Genomic DNA, 25,554 nt, shown 5'->3' with positions numbered 1-25,554 from the left:
GTAATCAGGTATATGTACACATTGCTGGAAGCAATTCCAGTGGATTCATTCCTTCTGGATCTGTTGATTAAAGTTTGTCATCAAATTTGGGAGCCATTATTTCTGCAAATATTTATTCTGCTCTTCTCTTTCTCTCCCATCTCTATAGGACTCCAATTACACATTAATTGGTATACTTTACATTGTCCCCCAGGTCTCTGAGGCTCTGTTCTTCAGTTTGGATAATTTCTACTGATCTATCTTCAAGTTCACTGATACTTTCTTCTGCCATCTCAAATCTGCTGTTGAGCCCATATAGTAAAGTTTTTATTTCTGTTATTTGACCTTCTAACTGTAGAATTTTCATTTGCTTTTTTTAGATTTATTTATTTATTCAAGAGAGAGAGAGAGAGTGTGTGAGCGTGTGTGTGTGTGTACGTGAGAGTGGATGGAGGGAGAGGGACAAGCAGACTCCACGCTGAGCATGGAGCCTGACTCAGGGCTGGATCTCATGAGGTCATGACCTGAGCCAAAATTAAGAGCCCAACGCTCAACCAACTGAGCCACTCAGGTGCCCATGATTTTTTTTTTTTTTAATGTTAATATGTCTCTGTTGATATCCCCTATTTTGAAATAACTGCCATCATATTTTCCTTAAGATTTTATTTGTTTATTTGAGAGAGAGAGTGAGCAGGGGAGGGGCAGAGGGACAGGCAGACTCCCTCCTGAGTGGGGAGCCCAACATGGGGCTTTATCCCAGGACCCTAAGATTGACCTGAGCTGAAGTCAGACACTTAACCAACTGAGCCACCCAGGAGCCCCTAAGGTTGTATTTTTATTTAATTCTTTGAATATATTTATCATACTAGCTGCTTTGGAGTCTGTCTGCTAAACCCAGCATGCAGGCCCACTCACTCAGTTTCTTTTTATTGCTTTTTCTCCAAAGCAGGGTCAGTTTCCTGTTTCTTTGCAAGTTTTATAATTTTTGGTTGAATACTGGACAATTTAGATAATATAGTGTGGCAACTCCTGATTCTGGTATATGTTTCCAAGTTTTTGTTTGTTTTAGTAAATTTCCCGGATTTGAACTATGGAATCTCTCTCCTCTGTGGTGTGTGGATTCTGATGTCCTTACTCAGTTTTTTATTCTTATTTTTAATTTTTAGCTTGGCTTCCTGGGGGTTGCCCTTGAGTCTATGTGGCCCATGAGGCTCCACCCTCTGCCAGTGGATCTGTGTGTAGGTTGGGAAGCAGTCAAAGTTACAGCTAGTTCTCCAGTCTCCCCTGGCTTTTACTTTTTGCCAGTCTCTCTTTGGTCTCCTCAGGCAGGAGCAGTTTTCCAGTCAGCCAGGGAAATATGGGGAGATCTAGTTCTTCTATAGTGCTTCTGTGGCTCTCTCATTTCTAGATATTTCCATTAAATTTCTGGTTGGTCCACGGCTTGCCCTAGCTGGGTCCACAACCTCAGGCTAGCAAAGCTGAGGACTTTTCCCCTCCCAGTTTCCTACTGTATTCACCACATTTAGCTTATAAAGGCACAACTCACAAGTTTGTCCCCTCTGACAGCAAAACTGCCAGTTTCTGACTGGCTCCATGCTGGGAAGAACTGGGATGGGGATGGGAGGCCAGGCCAGAGGCTCTCACTGTTCTCACCCTCAGTTCCAGCAGTTTTTGAAAAATAAATACTTCTTAATTACTTGTCTCCATTTGGTTTCTAGAGCCCTGAGTGATTGCTTTTTATTATTTTGTCTAGTTGTATACTTCTTGTGGAGAGGATTCACTGACCTCTTCATATTGCCATAGCTGACAGTCCCTCTGGTTCATTCTTCTTCTTCTTTTTTTTTTATTTTTAATTTTTATTATTGCTGTATAGTTGACATTAACGTCTCCAGTTCATTCTCTCTAGAGAATGATCTTTCATGATGTAACAAGAAATATAAAACTATTTAATTGCTCTGACTCTCTAAATCTATTTGGGGGAATTGTATATCAAGGAAACAACTCAAAACCAAACAATAAACCATAAGATGTGTTCAAGATTTTCATAGCTATATTGTGTTAACAAAAAATTAGACGTAACTTAAATGTGCAACATTTGGAAAGTGGTTAAAAGAATTGTATTATCAACATAATAAAATACCACATGGACTTGAAATATGATCCTTTGTGGACTCTGCACATTCTTAGTTTATATATATTAATTAGAGGTATGTGTTTATTTATTCTGATAAAGATATGGAGTATATTTTCAGAGATGGTTTAATATTTATTTTAAGTGCCTTCTATAAAATTACTTAATTTGTTATTTTAAAAATTGACATAATTATGTTTATTGTATTTGATATTTTTAACATGCCTGATGCATGGTTTTGTTTACCTGTTTGTTTTGCAAATAAGGCATGATAAAGTAAAGTCGCTTTCTTGATTACTATTCTAGAATTTATAACATGAGAAACTGTCCCCTCCCACACTAGTCTGTAAGACTTTCTTCTTTCAGCAAAATCCTTGACAAGAGAAAAAAATTCTTTTAGTCATTTTCAAAGGGTTTTGAAACCATAGTTGTTCAGAATTCTGAATAATTGTCTGCCTGCTTTATTGTGCCTATTCAAAGTAGTTGAGCATCCTTGCATGAATTTTCCCTCACATTGCTGGTGTATAAAACTGCATTGTGCTTGCCTGGAAGGCACACCTCTTTCTTCTGTTTCCCCCCAGGTTCCTCAGAAAACATACACGCACATACAGTTTCCTTAGGTACAGTGTAATTGAGGTTGTGTGAGATTGAGATTAACTGTGAAAAGGTGAGCTTAACATTTCACAGATCTCAGAGAGGCAAAAATCTAAGTCCTTAACCAATACTGTTCCTTCTTAATAACCAAGGGGGCAACTGTATTTCACTAAGCCTGTGATTGGAAAAATGAATCATGCCTCGGGCATGTTAAAATTGTATAACTTAATTAATGGCAATCAACAGTATTCCTACTTTTTTTTAAAAAAGTAATAAAGTCATTAATTCAAATCAATCATAAACTTTGGCAAAGTTTATTTTAATCCACAATTAAAGAGGAGACATTTATTGAGCACTTCCTATACACAAACTTCTAAATGCCAAGATTTGGCATTTAGAGATGTAAAAAGACAGTCATTGCCCTCAAGGTATGGAGATACAAAAGATAAGTATGATAGTTGGAAGCACATGATGAAGGCAGACAGATGCTGAAAGGATAGAAACTACTTTGGGGGCTAGGATAGTTTCTTTATTCATTTAACCACATGTATAGAACATTTCCTACATTTCAAACGCTGTTCCAGGTGTGGGGGAACATTCTGAATAGACATAGAAGGTCTCTGCTGTCCTTGAGCTTGCATTCTAGGAGGGGAAGACACATACTAAACAAGCAAACAAATATATACTGTAACGTCAGTAAGTGATAGCTACTATGATGAAGAGTAAAGCAGGGTAACAGGATAGAGAGAGGCGATGGTGGGGAGAAAGGGTACTGTTTCAGATAGGTTTGTCAGAAAAGATATCTCTGAGAAGAGGATTTTTTTTTTTAAAGGTTTTATTTATTTATTTGACAGAGAGAGATAGCGAGAGCAGGAACACAAGCAGGGGGAGTGGGAAAGGGAGAAGCAGGCTTCCCGCTGAGCAGGGAGCCCGACGTGGGGCTCGATCCCAGGACCCTGGGATCATGACCTGAGCCGAAGGCAGGCACTTAACAACTAAGCCACCCAGGCGCCCCAAGAAGAGGATATTTTAATGGAGAATCTAATTGTATAAAATAGTGAGCCATGTAGGTATGTGGGGGAAGAGTTCCAGGCAGAAGAAATGGCATGTATAAAGGTACAGGTGAGAATAGGATTGGCAAGTTCCAAGAACAGCAGAAGTCCAGCAGTAACTTGAGAGGAGTGGGCTAGGGGAGAGAGGTAGGAGATGAGTACATGAGAAAAGTGGAGGTCAGTGCACTGTAGGGCCATGCAGGCCAGGGTTGTGATATGATCAGGTTCAGGCTTCAAGAAGATCACTTAAAGAAAGAAAAAAAATCACTGGCTTTGTGAGGAATGTATTGTATAGAGAGAGGTAAGAGAAAGAGCCAAGCCTGTTGGAGATATATTAAGGCAGACTAAACTGCTATAATAATAATAATAAATAGTGGCTCAAACACAATGGAAATTTATTTCTTACTTGCATTAATAGTCTAGGAAGGCTCTCCTCCATGCACTGATTCTGGGACTCAGGCTCCTTCCATTCTTTTGACTGTATTATCCCTTAGTACCTTGTCATATAAAGTCAAGACTCAGTTACCATGTTCAGATTTACAGGCACAGAGAAGAGGCATACGTGTTTTCTCAAAGACCTTGGTGCTGAAGTGGTACTTACCACTTTTGTTCATATTCCACTGGTGAGAACTTAGTCATGTGACCACACCTCACTGCAAGAAATCCTGGGAAATGTACTATGACTGTGATCTCTACTATAGGAACACACTACAGTAAATCAGATGAAAGATGAAAGTGGCTTGGATTAGGATGGGAACAATGAAGGTGGTAAGGAGTGGTCATATTTTGGATATATTTTGGGGGTAGAATCAACAGGAATTACTGATGGAATAGACGTATTTGTGAGGAAAAGAGGGGTTAAGGATAAATCTTCGATAGTTGAGTGAATGGTCGTATCATTTATTCAGATAAAGAAGACTTGGGGAGAATAGATTTCTGCTTTAGCCATGTTAAAGCTTGAGGTGCTTGTTAGCCAGGTAAGGGGAGATATTAAGAAGACAACTAGGTATTCACAACTTCAGTTCAGGGGAGAGGTTGATGATGATGTCTACTTGGAACATCAGCATGTGGATAGTATATAAAGCCATTTGGGACTAGATGAAATCTCCTAGAAGTGAGTATATTTGGAAATAAGAAGAGTGCCAGGGACTGAATAAATGCTGGGATACTCCAATATTTGAGAGTTGGAAGAGGGTGGTAATCCAGCAAAGGAGACTAAGAAGGAGTGGCCAGTGAGAGAGGAGGAAAACCAGGGGAGTAAGGCATCCTAGAAACCAAGAGAAGAAAGTGTTTCAATAAGAAGAAAGAGACCACATGTGTTAGATGCTGTCTGAAAGGTCCAGTAGAATGAGGACTGTGAATTGACCATTGAATCTGAAAAGTTTCAAGTCACTGACAACCTTAGGAAGAGTGGTTTTAGTGGAATGTTATATACAATCTTAAGAGTGGGCTGAGGAAATAATGGGAGGTAGAGACTGTAGAGGCAATTCTTATGAGGAGTTTTGCTATAAGGAAGGTAAATAGAGCAGTAACTAAGGAGTGGACTGGGAAATATTTGTTTAAGTGGGAGAAATTACAGTGTATTTGTATTTGATGGGGATGATTCGGTAAAGGATGGAGAAATTGATAATGCGAAAGCAAAGCCCTTGAACAGGGCACAACTGGAGGGATTTGCCTTAGGTAAGAGCTGGGACTGTTCGTCCCACTGTGAAAGGAGGAAAGGTAGAAGAGAGGGTACAGATGCAAGTAGCCTGGTAGACTTGTGATGAGAGCATATAAAAGCTCTGTTTGAGAGGAGAAGCTGTAAATTTGTTACATCAGAGAGTAGGAGAATGAGTTGACTAAGTACAAGACTGCTGAGGAATGCTGAAGCATGGAAGAAGGTGAGGTAAGCAAGGGAATGCTGCAAGTCTTATAGAATCTTAGCTAGGTAAGAGGGTAGTGAAAAGAGGAAGTAGGTAATAGAAAGCAAAAACATACTAGGGCAAATTGACGGAAGATTCCTTTGTAGGCTATGAATAGTTGGGGTAAGAGACAGCAGAGTAAATTTTTAAAAAAAAGGAGGTGATAGGCAGAGGTAGATGGATTGAGATTACTCATAAACAAGCCTTAAGTGTGGTCAAGGGAGTTAATGGTTGAGGTGAATGGAAGTTGTTTTTTAGGCTGAGCTACAAAATTGGAGAAGAGGAATTCATAGGTATTTGCTCATAAAAATAGAAAAGGGTTTGGTAACAAATTGGTAACCAAGGATTTGGCTCATTTATTTTTTAGATTTCTTCCTAAAGTCTACGCTCCGAGAACAAGATATCCAGAGATCAACTTCCTTCTACACCCACGTGTGCAACCCCTGGGTCTCCCTGTTAGGGGTGAGTAACTTCATTTTTATCCCAATTGTCCTTGAGAAAGAATTCAGTTAGAGATGTCAATCTAGGAGGCTGCATAGGGGAGAGGAGAAAGGAGAGTCTTAACGAGGAGTAAGGTGATTTAAGTATGTTACATTAGAGTTTAGATGAGACTACAAATGGCAAGATTATATTTAATGAACCACTTATTTTAATCAATGGTTTACTTTAAAAATAATTAATCATCCGTGATAACCTCTGGGTCACTAAATTTCTAGCTATAGCAAATTAGCATAATTTCACTCTAATTTGTTTCTTCTAAGGAGGGGTAGGACAAGGAGCTAGGGTAGAATATCTATTTATTGATAGTTTTGATTATAGGGTACTTTTGGGTGGATGTTTTCTCAAATATCTGCTTAAGGGAGGTTTTGAATTATATGTGAACTTCAACTATTCAGAATTTATAGTGATCAGAGGTTGATGAGAGGGACTGTTGTTTCTTACGGCCCTGGCCTTGTGGCTTGCTTACCATGTGATATACCATTAGATGACTTGCCCTTCCTACTCTGTTTCCACAGGCTTTTGGGTCTCTTCTCATCATGTTTGTGATCCAGTGGGTCTACACCCTCATTAACATGGGTGTTGCTGCTGTTGTATATTTCTACATTGGTCGGGCCAGTCCAGGGCTTCACCTTGGTAAGCAGCAGAGTCTTTTTGCCACCATCTTCCTTCTTCTCTTTTAGCATTCATTGAAAAAATGTGTTTTGAGCACCTATTAAATGCCAACATTGACTCACCTATGAATCCCATTTTCAAGTAGCTTATAGTCTAGGAGGAAAAATATAACATGCACACAAATGGTAACAAATAAAAAATAATAACAACTTGTTGGGCCATAAGACATATGGCAGTAAAATTAATAACAATAGCACAAGGGCCAGGAGGAAAGAAATGGAAATATACTGTTTTAGGTTTCTGATACTACTGTGAAATACTATAATATTACTTAAAGGTAGACCATGATAAGTTAAAAAGGTATACTACAAACCCTAAAGCAGCCACTAAAATAATACAACGAAGAAGTATAGCTAATAAGCCAATAAAGAAGATAAAATTGAATTTAAAAAAATACTCAAATCGAAATAAAGCAGGAAAAAAGAAAATGATAATAAAGGGCATATGAGGGCGCCTGGGTGGCTCAGTTGGTTAAGCGACTGCCTTCGGCTCAGGTCATGATCCTGGAGTCCCTGTATCGAGTCCCGCATCAGGTTCCCTGCTCAGCAGGGAATCTGCTTCTCCCTCTGACCCTCCCCCCTCTCGTGTGCTCTCTCTCTCATTCTCTCTCTCTCAAATAAATAAATAAAATCTTTAAAAAAAAAAATGGCATATGAGACAAACAGAAAACAAATGGCAAGGTGGTTTATATAAACCTAGCCATAGCAATAAACATACTAATTATAAATGGTCTAAACAGTCCCAATTAAATGGTCTAAACACTGATACTGTCAGATTGAATAAAAAAGCATGATCCAACTATATGCTGCCTACAAGAAATCTACTTTAAATATAAAGGCAAAAATATATTAAGAGCAAAAGGGAGGGAAAAGATAATCTCATGATAACATGAATCAAAACAAAACTGAAGTGATTATATTAACATCAGACAAAATAGATTTCAGAGAACAGAATATTATCAGAGATAAAGAGGGTCATTTCAGAAAAGTAAAGGGAAAAATTCATCAAGAGGACAAAACAAACCTTAACACTTACGCATTTAGAAACAGAGCTTTAATAACATGATGCAAAACCTGACAGACTTGCAAAAAGAAATAGAAAAGTTCATAATTATAGTCAGAGATTCCAATACCTCTCTCTCAATAATTGCTGAAATAAGTAGGCATAAAATCAATAAGGCTTTAGAAGACTTGAAGAACCTTGTCAACAAACTTGACCAAACTGACATTTATAGAACATTCCACCTAACAACAGAATATACATTCCTTTTGAGTATACATGAAACATTTACCAGGATGGACCATAGTCTAGGATTAAAAAATGTTTAATAAATTTTTAAAAGTTTAATAAATTTTAAAAAGTTTTTTAAAAGGTTAAATAAATTTAAAAGCATTCAAGCAAATTCAAGAACAAAGTATGTTCCTTGACTAAGGGTGAGGTAAATTAGAAATAAGTAATAGAATGATATTCCAGGTATCAAAATATTTAGAAACTAAAGAACACTAAATAACACTAAATGACTAAGAACACTAAATAAACTAAAGAAACTAAATAACTGATGGCCCAAAGAAGACATAAAAAGTGAAATTACAAAGTATTTTGAACTGAACAAAAATGAAAATGTAACATCTCAAAATTATGGGATGCAGCTAATGCAATAGTTAGAAGGAAATTTATCACATCAAATGCATATATTAGAAAAGAAGACTAGAAACCAATATTGTACTGTATGTTAACTACCTAAAATTAAAAAAAAAGAAAAAGAAAAGAGGAAAGTTCTGAAATCAATGACCCCAGCTTCCAACTTAAGAAACTAGAGAAAGAAGAAAAAGGAAAAAATAAAGATCAAAGTAGAAATCAATAAAAATCTTATATAGAGAGAATGCAATGAGACAAAAATCTGGTTATGCGAGATCAATAAAATTGACAGGTCTCCAGCTAGACTGATAAGTATAAAAGGAGAGAAGGCACAAAAATACCAATATCAGGAATGAGAGAGATGATATTACTAGCATCTACGGATGTAAAAGTAAAACAAAGAAATATTACAAATAGCTATATGCCAATAAATTTGGCGACTGAGATAAACTGGACAAATTCCTTGAAAGATGGAAATATCAAAGCTCACTCTAGAATATAGGGCTATTTAGGTAATCTCAATACCTTGTCATTAAAAACCTGCCCACAGAGAAAACTCTAGGCCCCGATGGCTTCACTAATGCAAACTGTCAAATATTTAAGGAAGAAAGAATATTAATTCTGTAGAAACTCTTTGGAAAACTCTACACCAATACCCCTCATGAATGTAGATGCAAAAAAATCATAACAAAATTTTAACAAGTTGAATATAAAAATGTATAAAAAGGATAATACATCATAACAAAATGGATGTACCCCAGAATTCGAGGTTTAACATTCTAAATCAATTAGTGTAATATTCACAAACTACAAGGGGAAAACTACAAGCATTTCTGAGAAGAAGTTAAAGAGGAAATTAAAGAAATAAATGAAGAGATCTACTGTGTTTTTGAATTGGAGGATTCAATATTCGTAATGTCAGTTCTCCCCAAACTGTCCTATAATTCGACACAATCCCAGTCAAAATCTCAGCGGCCTGTTGTGGAGCAACTGGCAAGCAGATTCCAAAATATTCACATGGAAATGCAAAAAACCTATAGTAGTCCAACCAGCTTTGTAAAAGAACAGAGTTGAACTTACATTACCTGATTTTGAGACTGATTATAAATTAAAGCAATTGAGGTAGCATGGTATTGGCATCAAGATAGACAAATCAGTGGCCAAAGTAGAGAGTCTAGAAACTAGCCCCTACATACATGGTCAGTTGATTATCAAAAACCGTACAAAGGCAATTCAGTGGAAGAAAAGTCTTTTTAGCATACAGTGCTAGAACAATTGGAAATCCATATTCAAAAATTAAGCTGCAATTGCATACATCATACAATACAAAAATAACTCAAAATGGATCATAGAACTAAATGTAAAACCTAAAATTATAAAATTTCTAAAATAAAATGTAGGAAACTGTGACTGAATGAGGCAGATTTCTTAGATATAACACTCAATGCAGGAAAAGAGTTGATAAATTGAACTTCCTCAAAATTAAGATCTCTGATCTTCCACTGGTAAAGACATGCAAAGGTCGGGGTGCCTGGGTGGCTCAGTCAGTTAAGCTCAGGTCATGATCCCAGGGTTCTGGGATTGAGCCCCGCATCAGGCCCCCTGCTAAGCAGGGAGTCTGCTTCTCCCTCTCCCACTCCCCCTGCTTGTGTTTTCTCTCTTTGTCAAATAAATGAATAAAATCTTAAAAAAAAAAAAAAAGAAAAAGAAAACGCAAAGGCAAGCCACAGACTGTGGGAAAATATTAGCAATTCACATATCCGATAAAGGACTTGTATCTAGAACACATAAAAACTCTCAAATTTCAATAATAAGGAAATGACAACAAAAACGGGCAAAGATTTTAAATAGATTTCATCAAAGAACATAAATGGATGGCAAAATAAGCACATGAAAAGATGCACAATGTGAGTGGTCATTAGGAAATTCAACTAAAATCACAACATACTACTATACACCTATTAATATGACTAAAATTAAAAGTACTGACCATGTCACCTGTTGAAGATATGGAGCAACTAGAACTATCATATACTGCTGGTGGGAATGTAAATGATACGATCACTTTGTAAAACAGTGTGGCAGTTTATTAAAAAGTTAAACAGGGGAGGTGGGTGGGGCGATGGGTGAAATAGGTGATGGGGATGAAGGAGTGCACTTGCTGTGGTGAGCGCTGGGTGATGTTGGGTACTGTTGAATCACTATATTGTACACCTGAAACTAATATAACACTGTGTGTTAGCTAATTGGAATTAAAATTTAATAAAGACATTGATAAATAAATAAATAAATAAGTAAAGTTAAACATATACTTGCTATATGAACCTGCTACTGGACTCCTAGTTATTTACCCAAGTGAAATGAAAGCGTATGGCCATAAAAAAAAAAAAAAAACATGCACATGAATATTCATAGCAGCTTAATTTGTAAATAGCCCCAAACTGGAAACAACTCAAATGTCCACCAAGAGGTGACTCTGTAAATGAATTGTAGTATAACCATACAATGGAATACTACTCAGCAATAAAAAGAATGAACTTTTTTTTAAGAATGGACTATTGATACATGTAGTAACATGGATGAATCTCAAAATAAAGATGCTGAGTGAAAGAAACCAGACAGAGTACATAGTGTAGTATTTCATATATGTATAACTAATATATTTTATATATAATTTATATATAAACCAGACAAGAAGAGTGCATAGTATACTATTTCATATATATGTAATTACTGAAAATGCAAAGTAATCTATAATGACAGCAGAACTGTGGTTGCCTTTGGGTGGGGTTTGTGGGTGGGGGGATGTGTGGGAAGGAGGTCTTATGAAGCAGCTTGAGGAAGCTGTTGGACGTGATGGATACGTTCATTATCTTGTTTGTGGTGATGGCTTCACAGTACATATATGTGTCAACACTTCCCAAATTTTACACTTTAAATACATGTAGTTGTTCTAAAAATGTACTAATTTGTTTTAATTAGTAAGATTAAACAGAGGCACAGAAATGGTAAGATACACACACACACAGAAATGATAGTCACGAAGGAAGAAGTTTATGCTGACAGCTCCCTAGAAACAGGAGGCATGGCATGCCACTCAGGGCCAAGTGGGGAAGGACCAGTGTCGGTCAGGAGGCAGAAGAGGAAGAGAGGAGAACATGGCCCAGAGCCATTACTGAAGTTTTAATGGGAAGGGATGGGCGAGGCAGGTAGGTAGCTGACGCATTTAGGATTGGATAGTTTGAGTAATTTTGGTGGGCTCTGGGATATAAAAGTGGTCACTGGCTACCCAGTACCTGGCTCTGGGGTGATTTAGGGCAGGGGAGTATTGGCTTGGTGTGTGGGAGTTTAACAAAGAAGGTAATTGGGGGTGAGGGCTCTGGATTTGTTGGTTTGTACATCCAAAGTATGCTCACAGGGGAGTTGTTTGCTATCTCTAGGAATTACCTCCCACCTCCAGGATTAAGGTCACAAATTCCAGAGCGTCAAGAATCTAGAAAGTAAGAAAACACAATCAGTACTCTGATTGTATTCCGTTATTCCTCAATAATAAAGCTGTTTAAAAAGTACGGTTGAGAGCCCTTTTCAGCAAAATACTATGATGCCCCAATTTATTTATTTATTTATTTATTTATTTATTTATTATTTTTATTATTTGACAGAGAGAGAGACAATGAGAGAGGGAACACAAGCAGTGGGAGAGGGAGAAGCAGGCCTCCTGCTGAGCAGGGAGCCCGATGTGGGGCTCCATCCGAGGACCCTGGGATCATGACCTGAGCCGAAGGCAGACCCTTAACGACTGAGCCACCCAGGTGCCCCTGATGCCCCAATTTAAAATAAAGCAATAAATGGTTTCAAGTTCTAACTAAATCAGACCATAACAATCCAGGCAAAATGAAAAGAAAAAAAAAGTTCTTCAGAATTGGAACAGTCTGATGTTTTAAAAGAAAAGCACATCAAACATTGTAAGTCCCATTTACATTAAAAATAATGCTTTAGAAAAAGTCATGCTAGGGAGAGGTCCTCCTATCAGCTAGTTTAAGGAATAGAATACATTTTGATTAACATAGGGGTTATATTAGTGATTACTTCTGAATTTCTTAGAAATTACTTTGATATTAAGAAATTTAAATATTTCCCAGAAATTTCTTCACACGAAAATATGAAATAAAATTTCAGGCCAATCTACATCTCGAATTTAGATAATTTAGAATCCAAATGATCACAAATAAGTAAGTTCAGTAAAATGTTTATGTTTATTTTCTTCCTTCCAACAGTATCAAAATATATTAGAAACTTTCTCTTGCAATTGCAGATATTAATGCAAATCTAAAATTTGTCCCCCCCTTTAACCACATGAACCCTAAATGAAACTGAGGAAATATGTATTATCAGCTACATCCTGTAGACATTAGCCAAGATTCTAACGTAAGCCCCATAATGCTAATGTCCTGATTATATACTGAATACTATCTTATCAACCAATTTTCAACCAGCCATTTAGATAGATAGACGATAGACAGATAGATAGATAGACAGATAGATGATACAAAATTGGAGAAACATTTTTTTTTAATTTTACTTTATTATGTTATGTTAGTCACCACACATTACATCATTAGTTTTTGATGTAGTGTTCCATGATTCATTGTTTGTGTATAACACCCAGTGCTCCATGCAATACGTGCCCTCTTTAATACCCATCACCAGGCTCACCCATCCCCCCACCCCCCTCCCCTCTAAAACCCTCAGTTTGTTTCTCAGAGTCCATAGTCTCTCATGGTTCATCTCTCCCTCCGATTTTCCCCCCTTCGTTTTTCCCTTCCTACTATCTTCTTTTTTTTTTTTAAACATATAATGAATTATTTGTTTCAGGGGTACAGGTCTGTGATTCATCAGTCCTTCACAATTCACAGCGTTCACCGTAGCACATACCCTCCCCAATGTCTATCATCCATCCACCCCATCCCTCCCACCCCCCACCACTCCAGCAACCCTCAGTTTGTTTCCTGAGATTAAGAATTCATCATATCAGTGAGATCATATGATACTTGTCTTTCTCTGATTGACTTATTTCGCTTAGCATAATACCCTCTAGTTCTACCCATGTCGTTGCAAATGGCAAGATTTCGGTTTTTTTGATGGCTGCATAATATTCCATTGTATATATATACCACATCTTCTTTATCCATTCATCTGTCGATGGACATCTTCGCTCTTTCCATAGTTTGGCTATTGTGGACATTGCTGCTATAAACATCGGGGTGCACATACCCCTTTGGATCACTACATTTGTATGGGGGTAAATACCCAGTAGTGCAATTGCTGGATCATAGGGTAGCTCTATTTTCAACTTTTTGAGGAACCTCCATACTGTTTTCCAGAGTGGCTGCGCCAGCTTGCATTCCCACCAACAGTGTAGGAGGGTTCCCCTTTCTCCACATCCTCGCCAACATTTGTCGTTTCCTCACTTGTTAATTTTAACCATTCTGACTGGTGTGAGATGGTATCTCACTGAGGTTTTGATTTGGATTTCCCTGATGCCGAGTGATGGTGAGCACTTTTTCATGTGTCTGTTGGCCATTTGGATGTCTTCTTTGGAAAAACGTCTGTTCATGTCTTCTGCCCATTTCTTGATTAGATTATTTGTTCTTTGGGTGTTGAGTTTGATAAGTTCTTTATAGATTTTGGATACTAGCCCTTTATCTGATATGTCATTTGCAAATATCTTCTCCCATTCTGTCAGTTGTCTTTTGGTTTTGTTGACTGTTTCCTTTGCTGTGCAAAAGCTTTTTTTTTTTTTGACAGATAGCGAGAGAGGGAACACAAGCAGGGGGAGTGGGAGAGGGAGAAGCAGGCCTCCCGCTGAGCAGGGAGCCCAATGCGGGGCTCGATCCCAGGACCCCGGGACCATGACCTAAGTCGAAGGCAGACGCCCAACGACTGAGCCACCCAGGTGCCCCCTGTGCAAAAGCTTTTTATCTTGATGAAGTCCCAATAGTTCATTTTTGCCCTTGCTTCCCTTACCTTGGGCGATGTGTCTAAGAAGAAGCTGCTGCAGCTGAGGTCAAAGAGGTTGCTGCCTGTGTTCTCCTCTAGGATTTTGATGGATTCCTGTCTCACATTTAGGTCTTTCATCCATTTTGAGTCTATTTTTGTGTGTGGTGTAAGGAAATGGTCCAGTTTCATTCTTCTGCATGTGGCTGTCCAGTTTTCCTAACACCATATGTTGAAGAGACTGTCTTTTTTCCATTGGACTTTCTTTCCTGCTTTGTCGAAGATTAGTTGACCGTAGAGGTGAGGGTCCATTTCTGGGCTCTCTATTCTGTTCCATTGATCTATGTGTCTGTTTTTGTGCCAGTACCATACTGTCTTGATGATTACAGCTTTGTAATAGAGCTTGAAGTCCGGATTGTGATGCCACCAGCTTTGCTTTTCTTTTTCAACATTCCTCTGGCCATTCGAGGTCTTTTCTGGTTCCATACAAATTTTAGGATTATTTGTTCCAGCTCTGTGAAAAAAGTTGATGGTATTTTGATAGGGATTGCATTGAATGTGTAGATTGCTCTAGGTAGCATTGACATCTTCACAATATTTGTCCTTCCAATCCATGAGCATGGACTGTTTTTCCATTTCTTTGCATCTTCCTCAATTTCTTTCATGAGTATTCTATAGTTTTCTGAGTACAGATTCGCCTCTTTGGTTAGATTTATTCCTAGGTATCTTATGGTTTGGGGTGCAATTGTAAATGGTATCGACTCCTTAATTTCTCTTTCTTCTGTCTTGTTGTTGGTGTATAGAAATGCAACTGATTTCTGTGCGTTGATTTTATATCCTGCCACTTTACTGAATTCCTGTATGAGTTCTAGCTGTTTTGGAGTGGAGTCTTTTGGGTTTTCCACATAAAGTATCATATCATCTGCAAAGAATAAGAGTTTGACTTCTTCTTTGCTGATTCGGATGACTTTTATTTCTTTTTGTTGTCTGATTGCTGTGGCTAGGACTTCTAATACTATGTTGAATAGCAGTGGTGATAGTGGACATCCCTGCCGTGTTCCTGACCTTAGGGGAAAAGCTCTTAGTTTTTCCCCATTGACAATGATATTCACTGTGGGTTTTTCATAGAAGGCTTTTATGATATTGAAGTATGTACCCTCTATCCCTACACTCTGAAGCGTTTTAATCAAGAAAGGATGCTGTACTTTGTCAAATGCTTTTTCTGCATCTATTGAGAGGATCATATGGTTCTTGTTGTTTCTTTTATTAATGTATTGTATCACGTTGATTGATTTGCAGATGTTGAACCAACCTTTTGCAGCCCAGGAATAAATCCCACTTGGTCGTGGTGAATAATCCTTTTAATGTACTGTTGGATCCTATTGGCTAGTATTTTGGTGAGAATTTTTGCGTCCATGTTCATCAGGGATATTGGTCTGTAATTCTCCTTTTTGATGGGGTGTTTGGTTTGGGGATCAAGGTAATGGTGGCCTCATAAAACGAGTTTGGAAGTTTTCCTTCCATTTCTATTTTTTGGAACACTTTAAAAAGAATAGGTATTAATTCTTCTTTAAATGTTTGGTAGAATTCCCCTGGGAAGCCATCTTTTTGATAAGTCTGGCCAGGGGTTTATCAATCTTATTAATTCTTTCAAAGAACCAGCTGCTAGTTTCATTGATCTGTTCTACTGTTCTTTTGGTTTCTTTTTCATTGATTTCTGCTCTGATCTTTGTTATTTCTCTTCTCCTGCTGGGTTTAGGCTTTATGTGCTGTTCTTCCTCCAGCTCCTTCAGGTGTAGGGTTAGGTTGTGTATTTGAGACCTTTCTTGTTTCTTGAGAAAGGCTTGTGTTACTATATACTTTCCTCATAGGACCGCCTTTGCTGAATCCCAAATATTTTGAACAGTTGTGTTTTCATTTTCATTGGTTTCCATGAATTTTTTTTAATTCTTCTTTAATTTCCTGGTTGACCCAAGCATTCTTTAGTAGGATGCTCTTTAGCCTCCATGTATTTGAGTTCTTTCCAACTTTCCTCTTGTGATTGAGCTCTAGTTTCAAAGCATTGTGGTCCAAAAATATGCAGGGAATGATCCCAATCTTTTGGTATCAGTGGAGACCTGACTTGTGACCTAGGATGTGATCTATTCTGGAGAATGTTCCATGGGCACTAGAGAAGAATGTGTATTCTGTTGCTTTGGGATGGAATGTTCTGAATATATCTGTGAAGTCCGTTTAGTCCAGTGTGTCATTTAAAGCCTTTATTTCCTTGTTGATCTTTTGCTTAGATGATCTGTCCATTTCAGTGAGGGGGGTGTTAAAGTCCCCTACTATTATTGTATTGTTGTCGACGTGTTTCTTTGATTTTGTTATTAATTGGCTTATATAATTGGCTGCTCCCATGTTAGGGGCATAGATATTTACAATTGTTAGATCTTCTTGTTGGATAGACCCTTTAAGTAGGATATAGTGTCCTTCCTCATCTCTTATTATAGTCTTTGGTTTAAAATCTATTGTCTGATATAAGGATTGCCACCCCAGCTTTCTTTTGATGTCCATTAGCAAGGTAAATGGTTTTCCACCCCCTCACTTTCAATTTGGAGGTGTCTTTGGGTCTAAAATGAGTCTCTTGCAGGCAGCATATCAATGGGTCTTGTTTTTCTACCCAAACTGTTACCCTGTGTCTTTTGATTGGGGCATTTAGCCCATTTACATTCAGGGTAACTATTCAAAGATATGAATTTAGTGCCATTGTATTGCCTGTAAGGTGACTGATACTGTATATTGTCTCTATTCCTTTCTGGTCTGTGTTACTTTTAGGCTCTCTCTTTGCTTAGAGGACCCCTTTCAGTATTTCTTATAGGGCTGGTTTGGTGTTTGCAAATTCTTTTAATTTTTGTTTGTCTGGAAGCTTTTTATTTCTCCTTCTATTATCAATGACAGCCTAGCTGGATATAGTATTCTTGGCTGCATATTTTTCTTGTTTAGTGCTCTGAATATATCATGCCAGTCCTTTCTGGCCTGCCAGGTCTCTGTGGATAGGTCTGCTGCCAGTCTAATGTTTCTACCCTTGTAGGTTACAGACCTCTTGTCCCGAGCTGCTTTCAGGATTTTCTCTTTGTCTCTGAGACTTGTAAGTTTTACTATTAGATGTCCGGGTGTTGACCTATTTTTATTGATTTTGAGGGGGGTTCTCTGTGCCTCCTGGATTGTGATGCCTGTTTCCTTCCCCAAATTAGGGAAGTTCTCTGCTATAATTTGCTCCAATATACCTTCTGCCCCTCTCTCTCTTTCTTCTTCTTCTGGGATCCCAATTATTCTAATATTGTTTCGTCTTATGGTATCACTTATCTCGAATTCTGCCCTCGTGATCCAGTAGTTGTTTATCTCTTTTTCTCAGCTTCTTTATTCTCCATCATTTGTTCTTCTATATCACTAATTCTCTCTTCTGCCTCATTTATCCTAGCAGTTAGAGCCTCCATTTTTGATTGCAGCCCATTAATAGCCTTTTTTGTTTCGACTTGGTTAGATTTTAGTTCTTTTATTTCTCCAGAGAGGGTTTCTCTAGTCTCTTCCATGCTTTTTCAAGCCCAGCTAGTATCTTTATAATCGTCATTCTGAACTCTAGTTCCGACATCTCACTAATGTCCATATTGATTAGGTCCCTGGCAGTCAGTACTACCTCTTTTTCTCTTTTTTGAGGTGAGTTTTTCTGTCTTGTCATTTTGTCCAGAGGAGAATAGATGAATGAGAGAACAAAATGGTAGTAGGGTAACAACAATCCCAGAAAAATATACACTAAACAAATCAGAAGAGACCTGAAACCTGGGGGAAAAGAAAGGGAAAGAAAGAAAAAAGAAAAAAAAAGGAATATCATCAAACATGATCAGGCTAGTGAATATATCAGTGCCACACACTAGATTTTGGGCGTATTTTGGTCTGTTAGAAGAAACTGCCTCCCAAAATTTTAAAGTAAGAAAAACTTATATATGTACAAAAATAAGGGTAAATATGATGAAGGGATGGAATATGACTGTAAGATGAAAATTATAAAAGATTTTATAAAAGGAATTGATAAGATAAGAAGTTGGTTGAAAAAGAAAGGAGAGAAATTTAAAAAAAAAGGGAGAGAATATGATCAGGCAGGAGACTAGAACAAAGCCATACACTAGAGATTTAGGGTATATTTTGGTCTGTTAGAAGAAACCATATCCCAAAATTTTAAAGAGAGAACAACTTATATATATACAAAAAATAAGGTTAACTACAATGAAGGGATAGAATATAACTCTAAAAATGAAAAATAAAAAAGATTTTATAAAAAGGGATTGATAAGATGGTTGGAAAAGGGAAAAAGAAAAATTAAAAAAAATAGAAAAAGAAAATTAAAAAAATTAACTTTGAAAGACTAAAGAATCATGGTAAAAAAAGCCATGGATTCTATGTGCAGTATTCCCCTAGCACTGGAGTTCTGCCGTTCTCATTGATCAGTAAACTTGGTCTTGGCTGGCTGTTCTCGCTGATCTTCTGGGGGAGGGGCCTGTTGCCGTGGTTCCCAAACGTCTTTGCCGGAGGCGGAATTGCCCCGCCCTTGCCGGTCAGGGCTAAGTTATCTGCTCGGGTTTGCTCTCAGGAGCTTTTGTTCCCTGCAAGCTGTCCGTACAGCTTTGGAGGACGAGAGTGAAAACGGCGGCCTCCCAATCTCTGCCTTGGAGGAGCCGAGAACTCAGGGCTCCACTGCTCAGTGAGCCCCCAGAGAAAAGCAGTCAATCACTCCCGTCTCCCCAGTCTCTGGCCGCACTCCGTGCTCACCCGGCCTGTGACAGAGTGTTTCTATCTCTGGCGCACGACCCCGTGTGGAGTCTCCAAACCCAGCAGATCCGTGTGGTGCGCTCCTGCGCCGCTCCTCCCGGGGGAGGAAGGGGAGTCTCCCCGGATCTGTCGCTTGTTGGGTCCCTGCTGGAGGAGCAGTGGCCCAACTGTGCTGCGGCTCAGGGTTTATGGCAACCCCGAGCTGAGAGCCCACGCCTGGGCTCCGTCTCTGCAGCCGGTTTCCCCGCTCCGATACCTGGGAGCTCTGCCGCACTCAGGCACCCCCGGTCTTTCTGTGACCCTGAGGCTCCTGAGACCACACTGTCCCACGAGGGTTCCACCCCCCGCTTAGCCACTGGAGTGACGTCCCTCAGCGGAGCCAACTTCTAAAAGTTCCGATTTTGTGCTCCGCGGCTCTATCACTTGCCAGAAGCGGCCATCGGAGGCCCCTCCCCCGCCGTCTATCCTCCCGAATATCGCCTCGGATTCGCTTCTCTGCACGTCCTACCTTCCAGAAAGTGGTCGCTTTTCTGTTCAGAGAGTTGTTGCTATTCTTTTCTTCGATCTCCTGTTGAGTTCGTAGGTGTTCAGAATGGTTTGATAACTAGCTGAATTCCTGGGACCAGACGAAATTTAAGTCTCCTACTCCTCCACCATCTTGCTCCTCTGTTTGGAGAAGCATTTTCTAAAAACTACATTTGATTTGATTTCCTAAAGTTATATATAATTTATTATGTGAGATTTTTTTTTTTTAATGTTTTATCTATTTATTCATGAGAGTCAGAGAGACAGAGAGGCAGAGGCAGAGAGAGAAGCAGGCTCCCCGCCTAGCAGGGAGCCCGAGGCGGGACTCGATCCCAGGACCCTGGGATCATGACCTGAGCCGAAGGCAGACGCTTAACCATCTGAGCCACCCAGGCGCCCTATGAGATTTTTTTTAAAACCCGCACCAAAGGAGGGATGGATTAAAAAAAAAAAAAGTTGATAAGTCCTATACTAATCAGTGTGCCTGATGTCAGGCTATTTGGCCAGTATCACGACAATCTCACTTCAAACTTCAGCTCTGACATGGCTATATATTGAGCTAAGTGATTCACTTAACACCTAAAGAAACATCCTCAGTGCCAGATCCTGTGGGTATTGTACTGTGAGTGTTCCAAGATGAAAAAGACATCCTTTCTATGCTTAAAGAGTGAATGGTCTAGTAGGGGATTTTATAGCATGTATTTAACATATTATCAATTTGAAACTAACAGGAAAAAAATTGTCAAAAAATTTTTAGATTCCTAAGACCGAAGTTGGCAAATTTATTTCTCTGCTTTTTCCTCTATAGCACTGTATTTAGTTTCTTTCTTGGGATTTTGGATTTTAGAAATTTTTGAAAGCTATATATGGGTACAAAGTCCTTAGTAGGTTGCTGTCAGAGTCTTTACAATAAATGAAGTTTAAACTGAAAAAGGAAAGAAAGATTTTGTGCTAATTCTGTGTGTGTGTCAGGGAGTGTTTATTCACACTATTAAAACTGGGCTTCTGGACGTAGAGCCTTTATTAATATTTATGTATATTTTTTCCCTGCAGGATTAGCCTCCAGCTTCAACTTCTTCAGGTGGATGAAGTCCCTTCTGATCCCCTCCTGCAGGTCTGTGCTAATCTGGGGCCGTGGGAGGTAGTCAGGGTGTCCAGTCCCTGGCTAGGTTTAAGTGAACTGTGGGTGGGAACCTGACAGTTGACAACCTCAGTGACACTCAGACTCTGTTCCTCACTGCCTTCCACCACCCAGCCCCCCAACCCCACGCCCGGTGTCAGCTCAGCAGAAGCTTCCTCTGGCTCCCGTCTTGCCTTCATACCCTCAGGAATCATGAACAGAGGCTTTATCTAGAATCTGATTGCTGGGTGCTGAGTCAGTGAGTTCCCAGTCTAAGACACATGAGCATCAATACACAACCATACACAAGATTAGGGCCTCAAGGCCACCCCTTCTGTCATCTCAAATCAGAGGTGGTTGATGTGATTGTATTGGTGAAAGTGCAGAGGTCAAGTACAGAAACACAGCAGAGATTCTAGAGGATTTCTGTGGGCCCTCCGTGTTCAAATACACAGGGAAAGGGAGAAGTAGGAGGAGGCCTCATGGAGAAGGTAAGATTTCAGGAGTGCTCTCATCTCTTTCCTCTTCCTCCTCCACCCTTCCGGTACAATGCTTCCTTGACTTTGAAGGCCTCAGGACTCTGGAAAATCACTTCCCTCCCCTTTTAGTACCAGTGAGGAACCAGGGCTGTGGGCTGGGAAAATCCAGGCAGAACCCAACCAAGTGTTTATTTGGTTTCATTTTGTTGGTTTGTTTCTGAAACTAGAGATGTTTGGGTTGCCCTTACCAATATTGCCACCTTCTGTGCCCTGACATTGCTAATGGATGATGGGAGCGTTTCCCATGGATCCCAAATGTAAATTCAGAATCCTCTTTTTTTTTCTTTCCATTTTTCTTTATTGTGATAAAATAAACGTATCATAAAAACCTTATCATCTTAACCATTTTTTTAAGTAGGCTCCACGCCCAGTGCGGGGCTTGAACTCACTACCCTGAGATCAAGACCTGAGCTAAGATCAAGAATCAGATGTTTAGCTGACTGAGACACCCAGGCACCCCCCATCTTAGCCATCTTAACCATCTTAACCGTCAAATGTCAGGTTCCCACCCACAGTTCACTTAAACCTAGCCACTTAAACTTCTTAACCCCTGTACAGTTCAGTGGCATTAAATACATCCACATCATTGTGCAACCATCACCACCATCCATCTCCAGAACTCTCTATCTTGCAAAACAGAAAGTCTATACCCACTAAACAATAACTCCCCATTCCTCCCTCCGAAGAATCCTTTTAAAGACAGCTCTTTGTAGCACTACCAATCTGTTCAACTTGACAGAAGAAATGAAACCTTGGTGCTAGAGCCTAGGATGATGAACAAAAAGGACAGGGGCTCTGGAAACCACCAGGGAGAGGGCTGGGAGGAGCTGGTGTGGAGGGGAGAACCCCTGTCTTCTGCCTGGAAGCTGGGCTGTTGTCCTTTGTGCAGCGATAGGAGGGGGTGGGTTGCCCCTCGGCCTCTCTTCCAGTCTGGGGCACCAGGTTGGGTGACTTAAGTCACAACACACCAGCCTTGCTCCCTCTCCTCTACCACCTGGTCCTGAGGAAAGGTAGAGGCTGAGTGGACATAGATTCTGTGTAGAAGCTGCCTACAGAATCTGGAGCTGCAAGTGGTGTGTGGTTGAGAATACTTGGCCTTCTCTGATTCACAGGAATATTTTTAGGCATCTCTGGTTTTAAAGCCTATAAATGACCCTAGGAGGTCACTACTCCTTAAGTTGCACTTGAAGTCCAGGAATTTCACGTCTGAGGTCACCATAATACTATTTAGAGAAAACAATGTCTTCAGAGGAGATTATTGTTAGAGAAGGATAGTGCTTTGGTTGGAATAGGACCCAGTGCACACTATTCATAGCTCTGTGGGCTTGTGAAGTGGGTGGTGGAGGCCTCCGCTAAGTCTCAACATCACACTTGCTGGCCTCACGTGCCTACTGGGTGAGATCCTGTGGTGGTTATTCAGGAGAGTGAAAGGACCAAGAAAGGATGGTTCACTTAAAAGTAGAAATTGTTGTTTTGTAGTGTTGAAAGGTTTGTTGTCCCCCACCCCCCACCCCCCCCGCCACTTCCCCGACTATAGTCCCAGATGCTCTTCAAAACCAAAGTAGAAGAATGTTGTAGAATGTGTTTGGGCAAAGGAACTTGGGTATGTTGCTTCTTGTGTTACACATACAGTTCCCAGAATTATGTGAAATGAAGCCTGACCTTGAGAGGGCTTTCTTTCCAGAAGTCCTAACAATTGCCCAGGTGAGAATTCTCAGGCCATTCTAGTCTAAAAGTGAAGCATAGTGTTTCCCTGAACTCAGAAGAATACTATGGTTTCACCTAAAAAAAAAGGGAAAAAAAAGCATTAACAAAAATAATTCATTGGCAAAAACACTCGTATGTTGACTGAATGTCGCCTCTTAACCTTACTTCTTGAAGATTCAACCTTTATAGAAGTTCACTCATTTCTCAGGAGACCTCCATCTATCTAATTTAGGTATGTTTTCAGCAAGTGGCTGCAAGCCTTAGTCCTGTGATCTAAAGTTCTATAACAGCACATTTTGCCAGAGGCAACTAGAGCTTTCTACTGGGGTTCCACAAGTTTAGAATGTTAGATTGCTACCTTTTTAAGATAGTTGTCAAATATATTCTTTAAAGAATGGAACATTACTACTCACAAAGAAGATGATTCTTTCTGAGTAAAATTTTAAGGAGGAAATCCATGGCTGAGGTGATTTAAGGACCTACCACAGACTGAGGGAACTGAAGGGGACCTGCAAAGATGAGAAAACAAGGCAGGGGAGGTGAAGAGCTGGCCTGGGGCCATGGGGCTGATTAGTGGCAGGCCGGTGACTCTCCATCTTCCTTACTGCGTTCTGCCTCTAGCACTTTCCTCTTGTCTCCCAGACATTTTTCTTTACCAGTTTATTCTCACTCCAACTGTATGGAGACACTTCGGTGACAATGGAATCCACATCAGTGACAATGGAGTCCACATTGTCTTCAGGCCAGTTTAGTGTCAAAAGCCTTTGCAGTTCCCCTCGTAGCTGCTTCCTATGTAAACCTCAGCCCCGGAAATCATTCTTCAGTCAGCGTTCTTTCCAAAGAACCAAAGAGAAAGTTTCTCTTTCTCCTCTTCTCAGTTTTCCAGCCTCTCCGTTCCATTATTTCATCTGACAGGAAATCAAAGAAAAGCTGTAGAGCCCCAACATGACACCATTTGGAAGGTTATCTTTGTGGGTTGTCTCTTATTGGGTGGGTACAGTTTTATATGTTTCTACTAAAGAGAGGTAAGTATCACTCTCTCTCCTTATTTTATTTGATATTTATTTTTTATAGTTTGGGTTCATAAACTATTATACATATAGTGTTCCACAGTTATTTAAATACGTGTTAAATAAGAAGTACAAAGTAATAAGCACAATGACACTTGTGCAAAGCATTACTCTATCCCCGAGCAGACTCATCCCCACTGTTCAGCACTTTGTCTTTCGTTCTGACCGCCTCTGTGTTTCTCTCACCGAAGGAGCTTGAGATCTCCCCAAGAGCAGATAATTTTGGCGCCGTCCCTGGCTAGGGTTGACATGGAGATGACTCAGCTCACCCAGGAGAACGCAGACTTCGCCACTCGGGATCGCTACCACCACTCCTCCCTTGTGAGTCGGGAACAGCTGATGTCTCAGTACTGACGTGCTGAGTACTCATTAGTAGGCAGCCCAAGGACCCTCCTCTGTTGGAGCTGTCCAGGGCATAATGGATCCAAATCCCAGAACCTTCATGATGCTGGTTCCCCTCAGTAAGAAACTCAGAGACCTGTCCTCCCCCTGCTGGTTTGGACAACGGAAATCTGCCTTCTGGTCTGGAACACCCATCTCATCAGGGTAACCCCTGGAATGGCTATGGGCTCTGCAACATGCATCCAGTTTGGAGAGTGCCACACGGACATCAAGACTTGTAGGTGTAGAGAATCAGACCAGGTTGCTTGTTCTGAAGGCCACAATAAATGGTTGTTTTAAATTTTATTGTATTATTTATTTTTTGAATAAATAATACACTCACATGGTTCTAAACCCCAAAGGATAATCATATATATATATTGTGAAAATTCCCCCTCCCATCCTTGTTCCTCATACATTCATCCCCTGCCCCAGAGGTAACCATTGTTCTTATATATACCTCCAGCATTTCTTTATGAATATACAAGTAAATAGGAATGTGGGTTCCTATTACTCCCTTTTTATACATAAAAGGTAGTATATTATACATGTGTTCTGCACCTTGCTTTTCCCATTGGAGACATTTCCATATCAATACATATACAGTTTCCTCATTATTTTTCACTGTATGAAAGTGGTATAATTTATTTCATCAGTTCCACAATGATGACATTTGGATCATTTCCCGTGTTTTGCTATTATAATCAGTTCTGCGGTGAATAATCTTGTACATATGTACAAGCATAAAGTCTATCTGTAGGATAAATTTCCAGAAGTGGAATTATGAGATCAAAGGGCACATGCATTTGCAAGCTATTATTGTTTAGGGAAAGTCTTTTAATTAAAAAGTTAAATTACTGTGAAATATGTAATGGTGACTCATGTTCTCAAAAGCTTTTGTGGGCCCCAGCTCTGGGGACACGTTTGCAGCTGTT

At 39.6% G+C, this 25,554-nt stretch overlaps 1 protein-coding gene across 4 annotated transcripts in view; it reads left to right on the top strand.

Annotated features, from left to right (window-relative positions):
- Positions 1–25,554, top strand: part of SLC12A8 (solute carrier family 12 member 8) — a 66,935-nt gene that overhangs the window by 23,078 nt on the left and 18,303 nt on the right. For 3 of the 4 annotated variants that reach the window (XM_078066971.1, XM_036071641.2, XM_078066960.1), the window contains 4 exons: positions 6,028–6,122; positions 6,677–6,794; positions 20,856–20,916; positions 24,430–25,309. In XM_078066971.1, coding sequence (XP_077923097.1) covers positions 6,028–6,122; positions 6,677–6,794; positions 20,856–20,916; positions 24,430–24,592 — 437 coding nt within the window. In that variant the 3' untranslated portion in view covers positions 24,593–25,309. Of the gene's footprint in view, positions 1–6,027; positions 6,123–6,676; positions 6,795–20,855; positions 20,917–24,429; positions 25,310–25,554 lie in introns of those variants that run through there. The other variant, XM_078066955.1, reaches the window with a different exon arrangement.

Source organism: Halichoerus grypus, chromosome 1, assembly GCF_964656455.1.
Source record: "Halichoerus grypus chromosome 1, mHalGry1.hap1.1, whole genome shotgun sequence".
NCBI classification, from domain to species: domain Eukaryota; kingdom Metazoa; phylum Chordata; class Mammalia; order Carnivora; family Phocidae; genus Halichoerus; species Halichoerus grypus.
The sequence above is the reverse complement of the archived record's forward strand: the minus strand, read 5'-3'. Positions and strand labels throughout refer to the sequence as shown.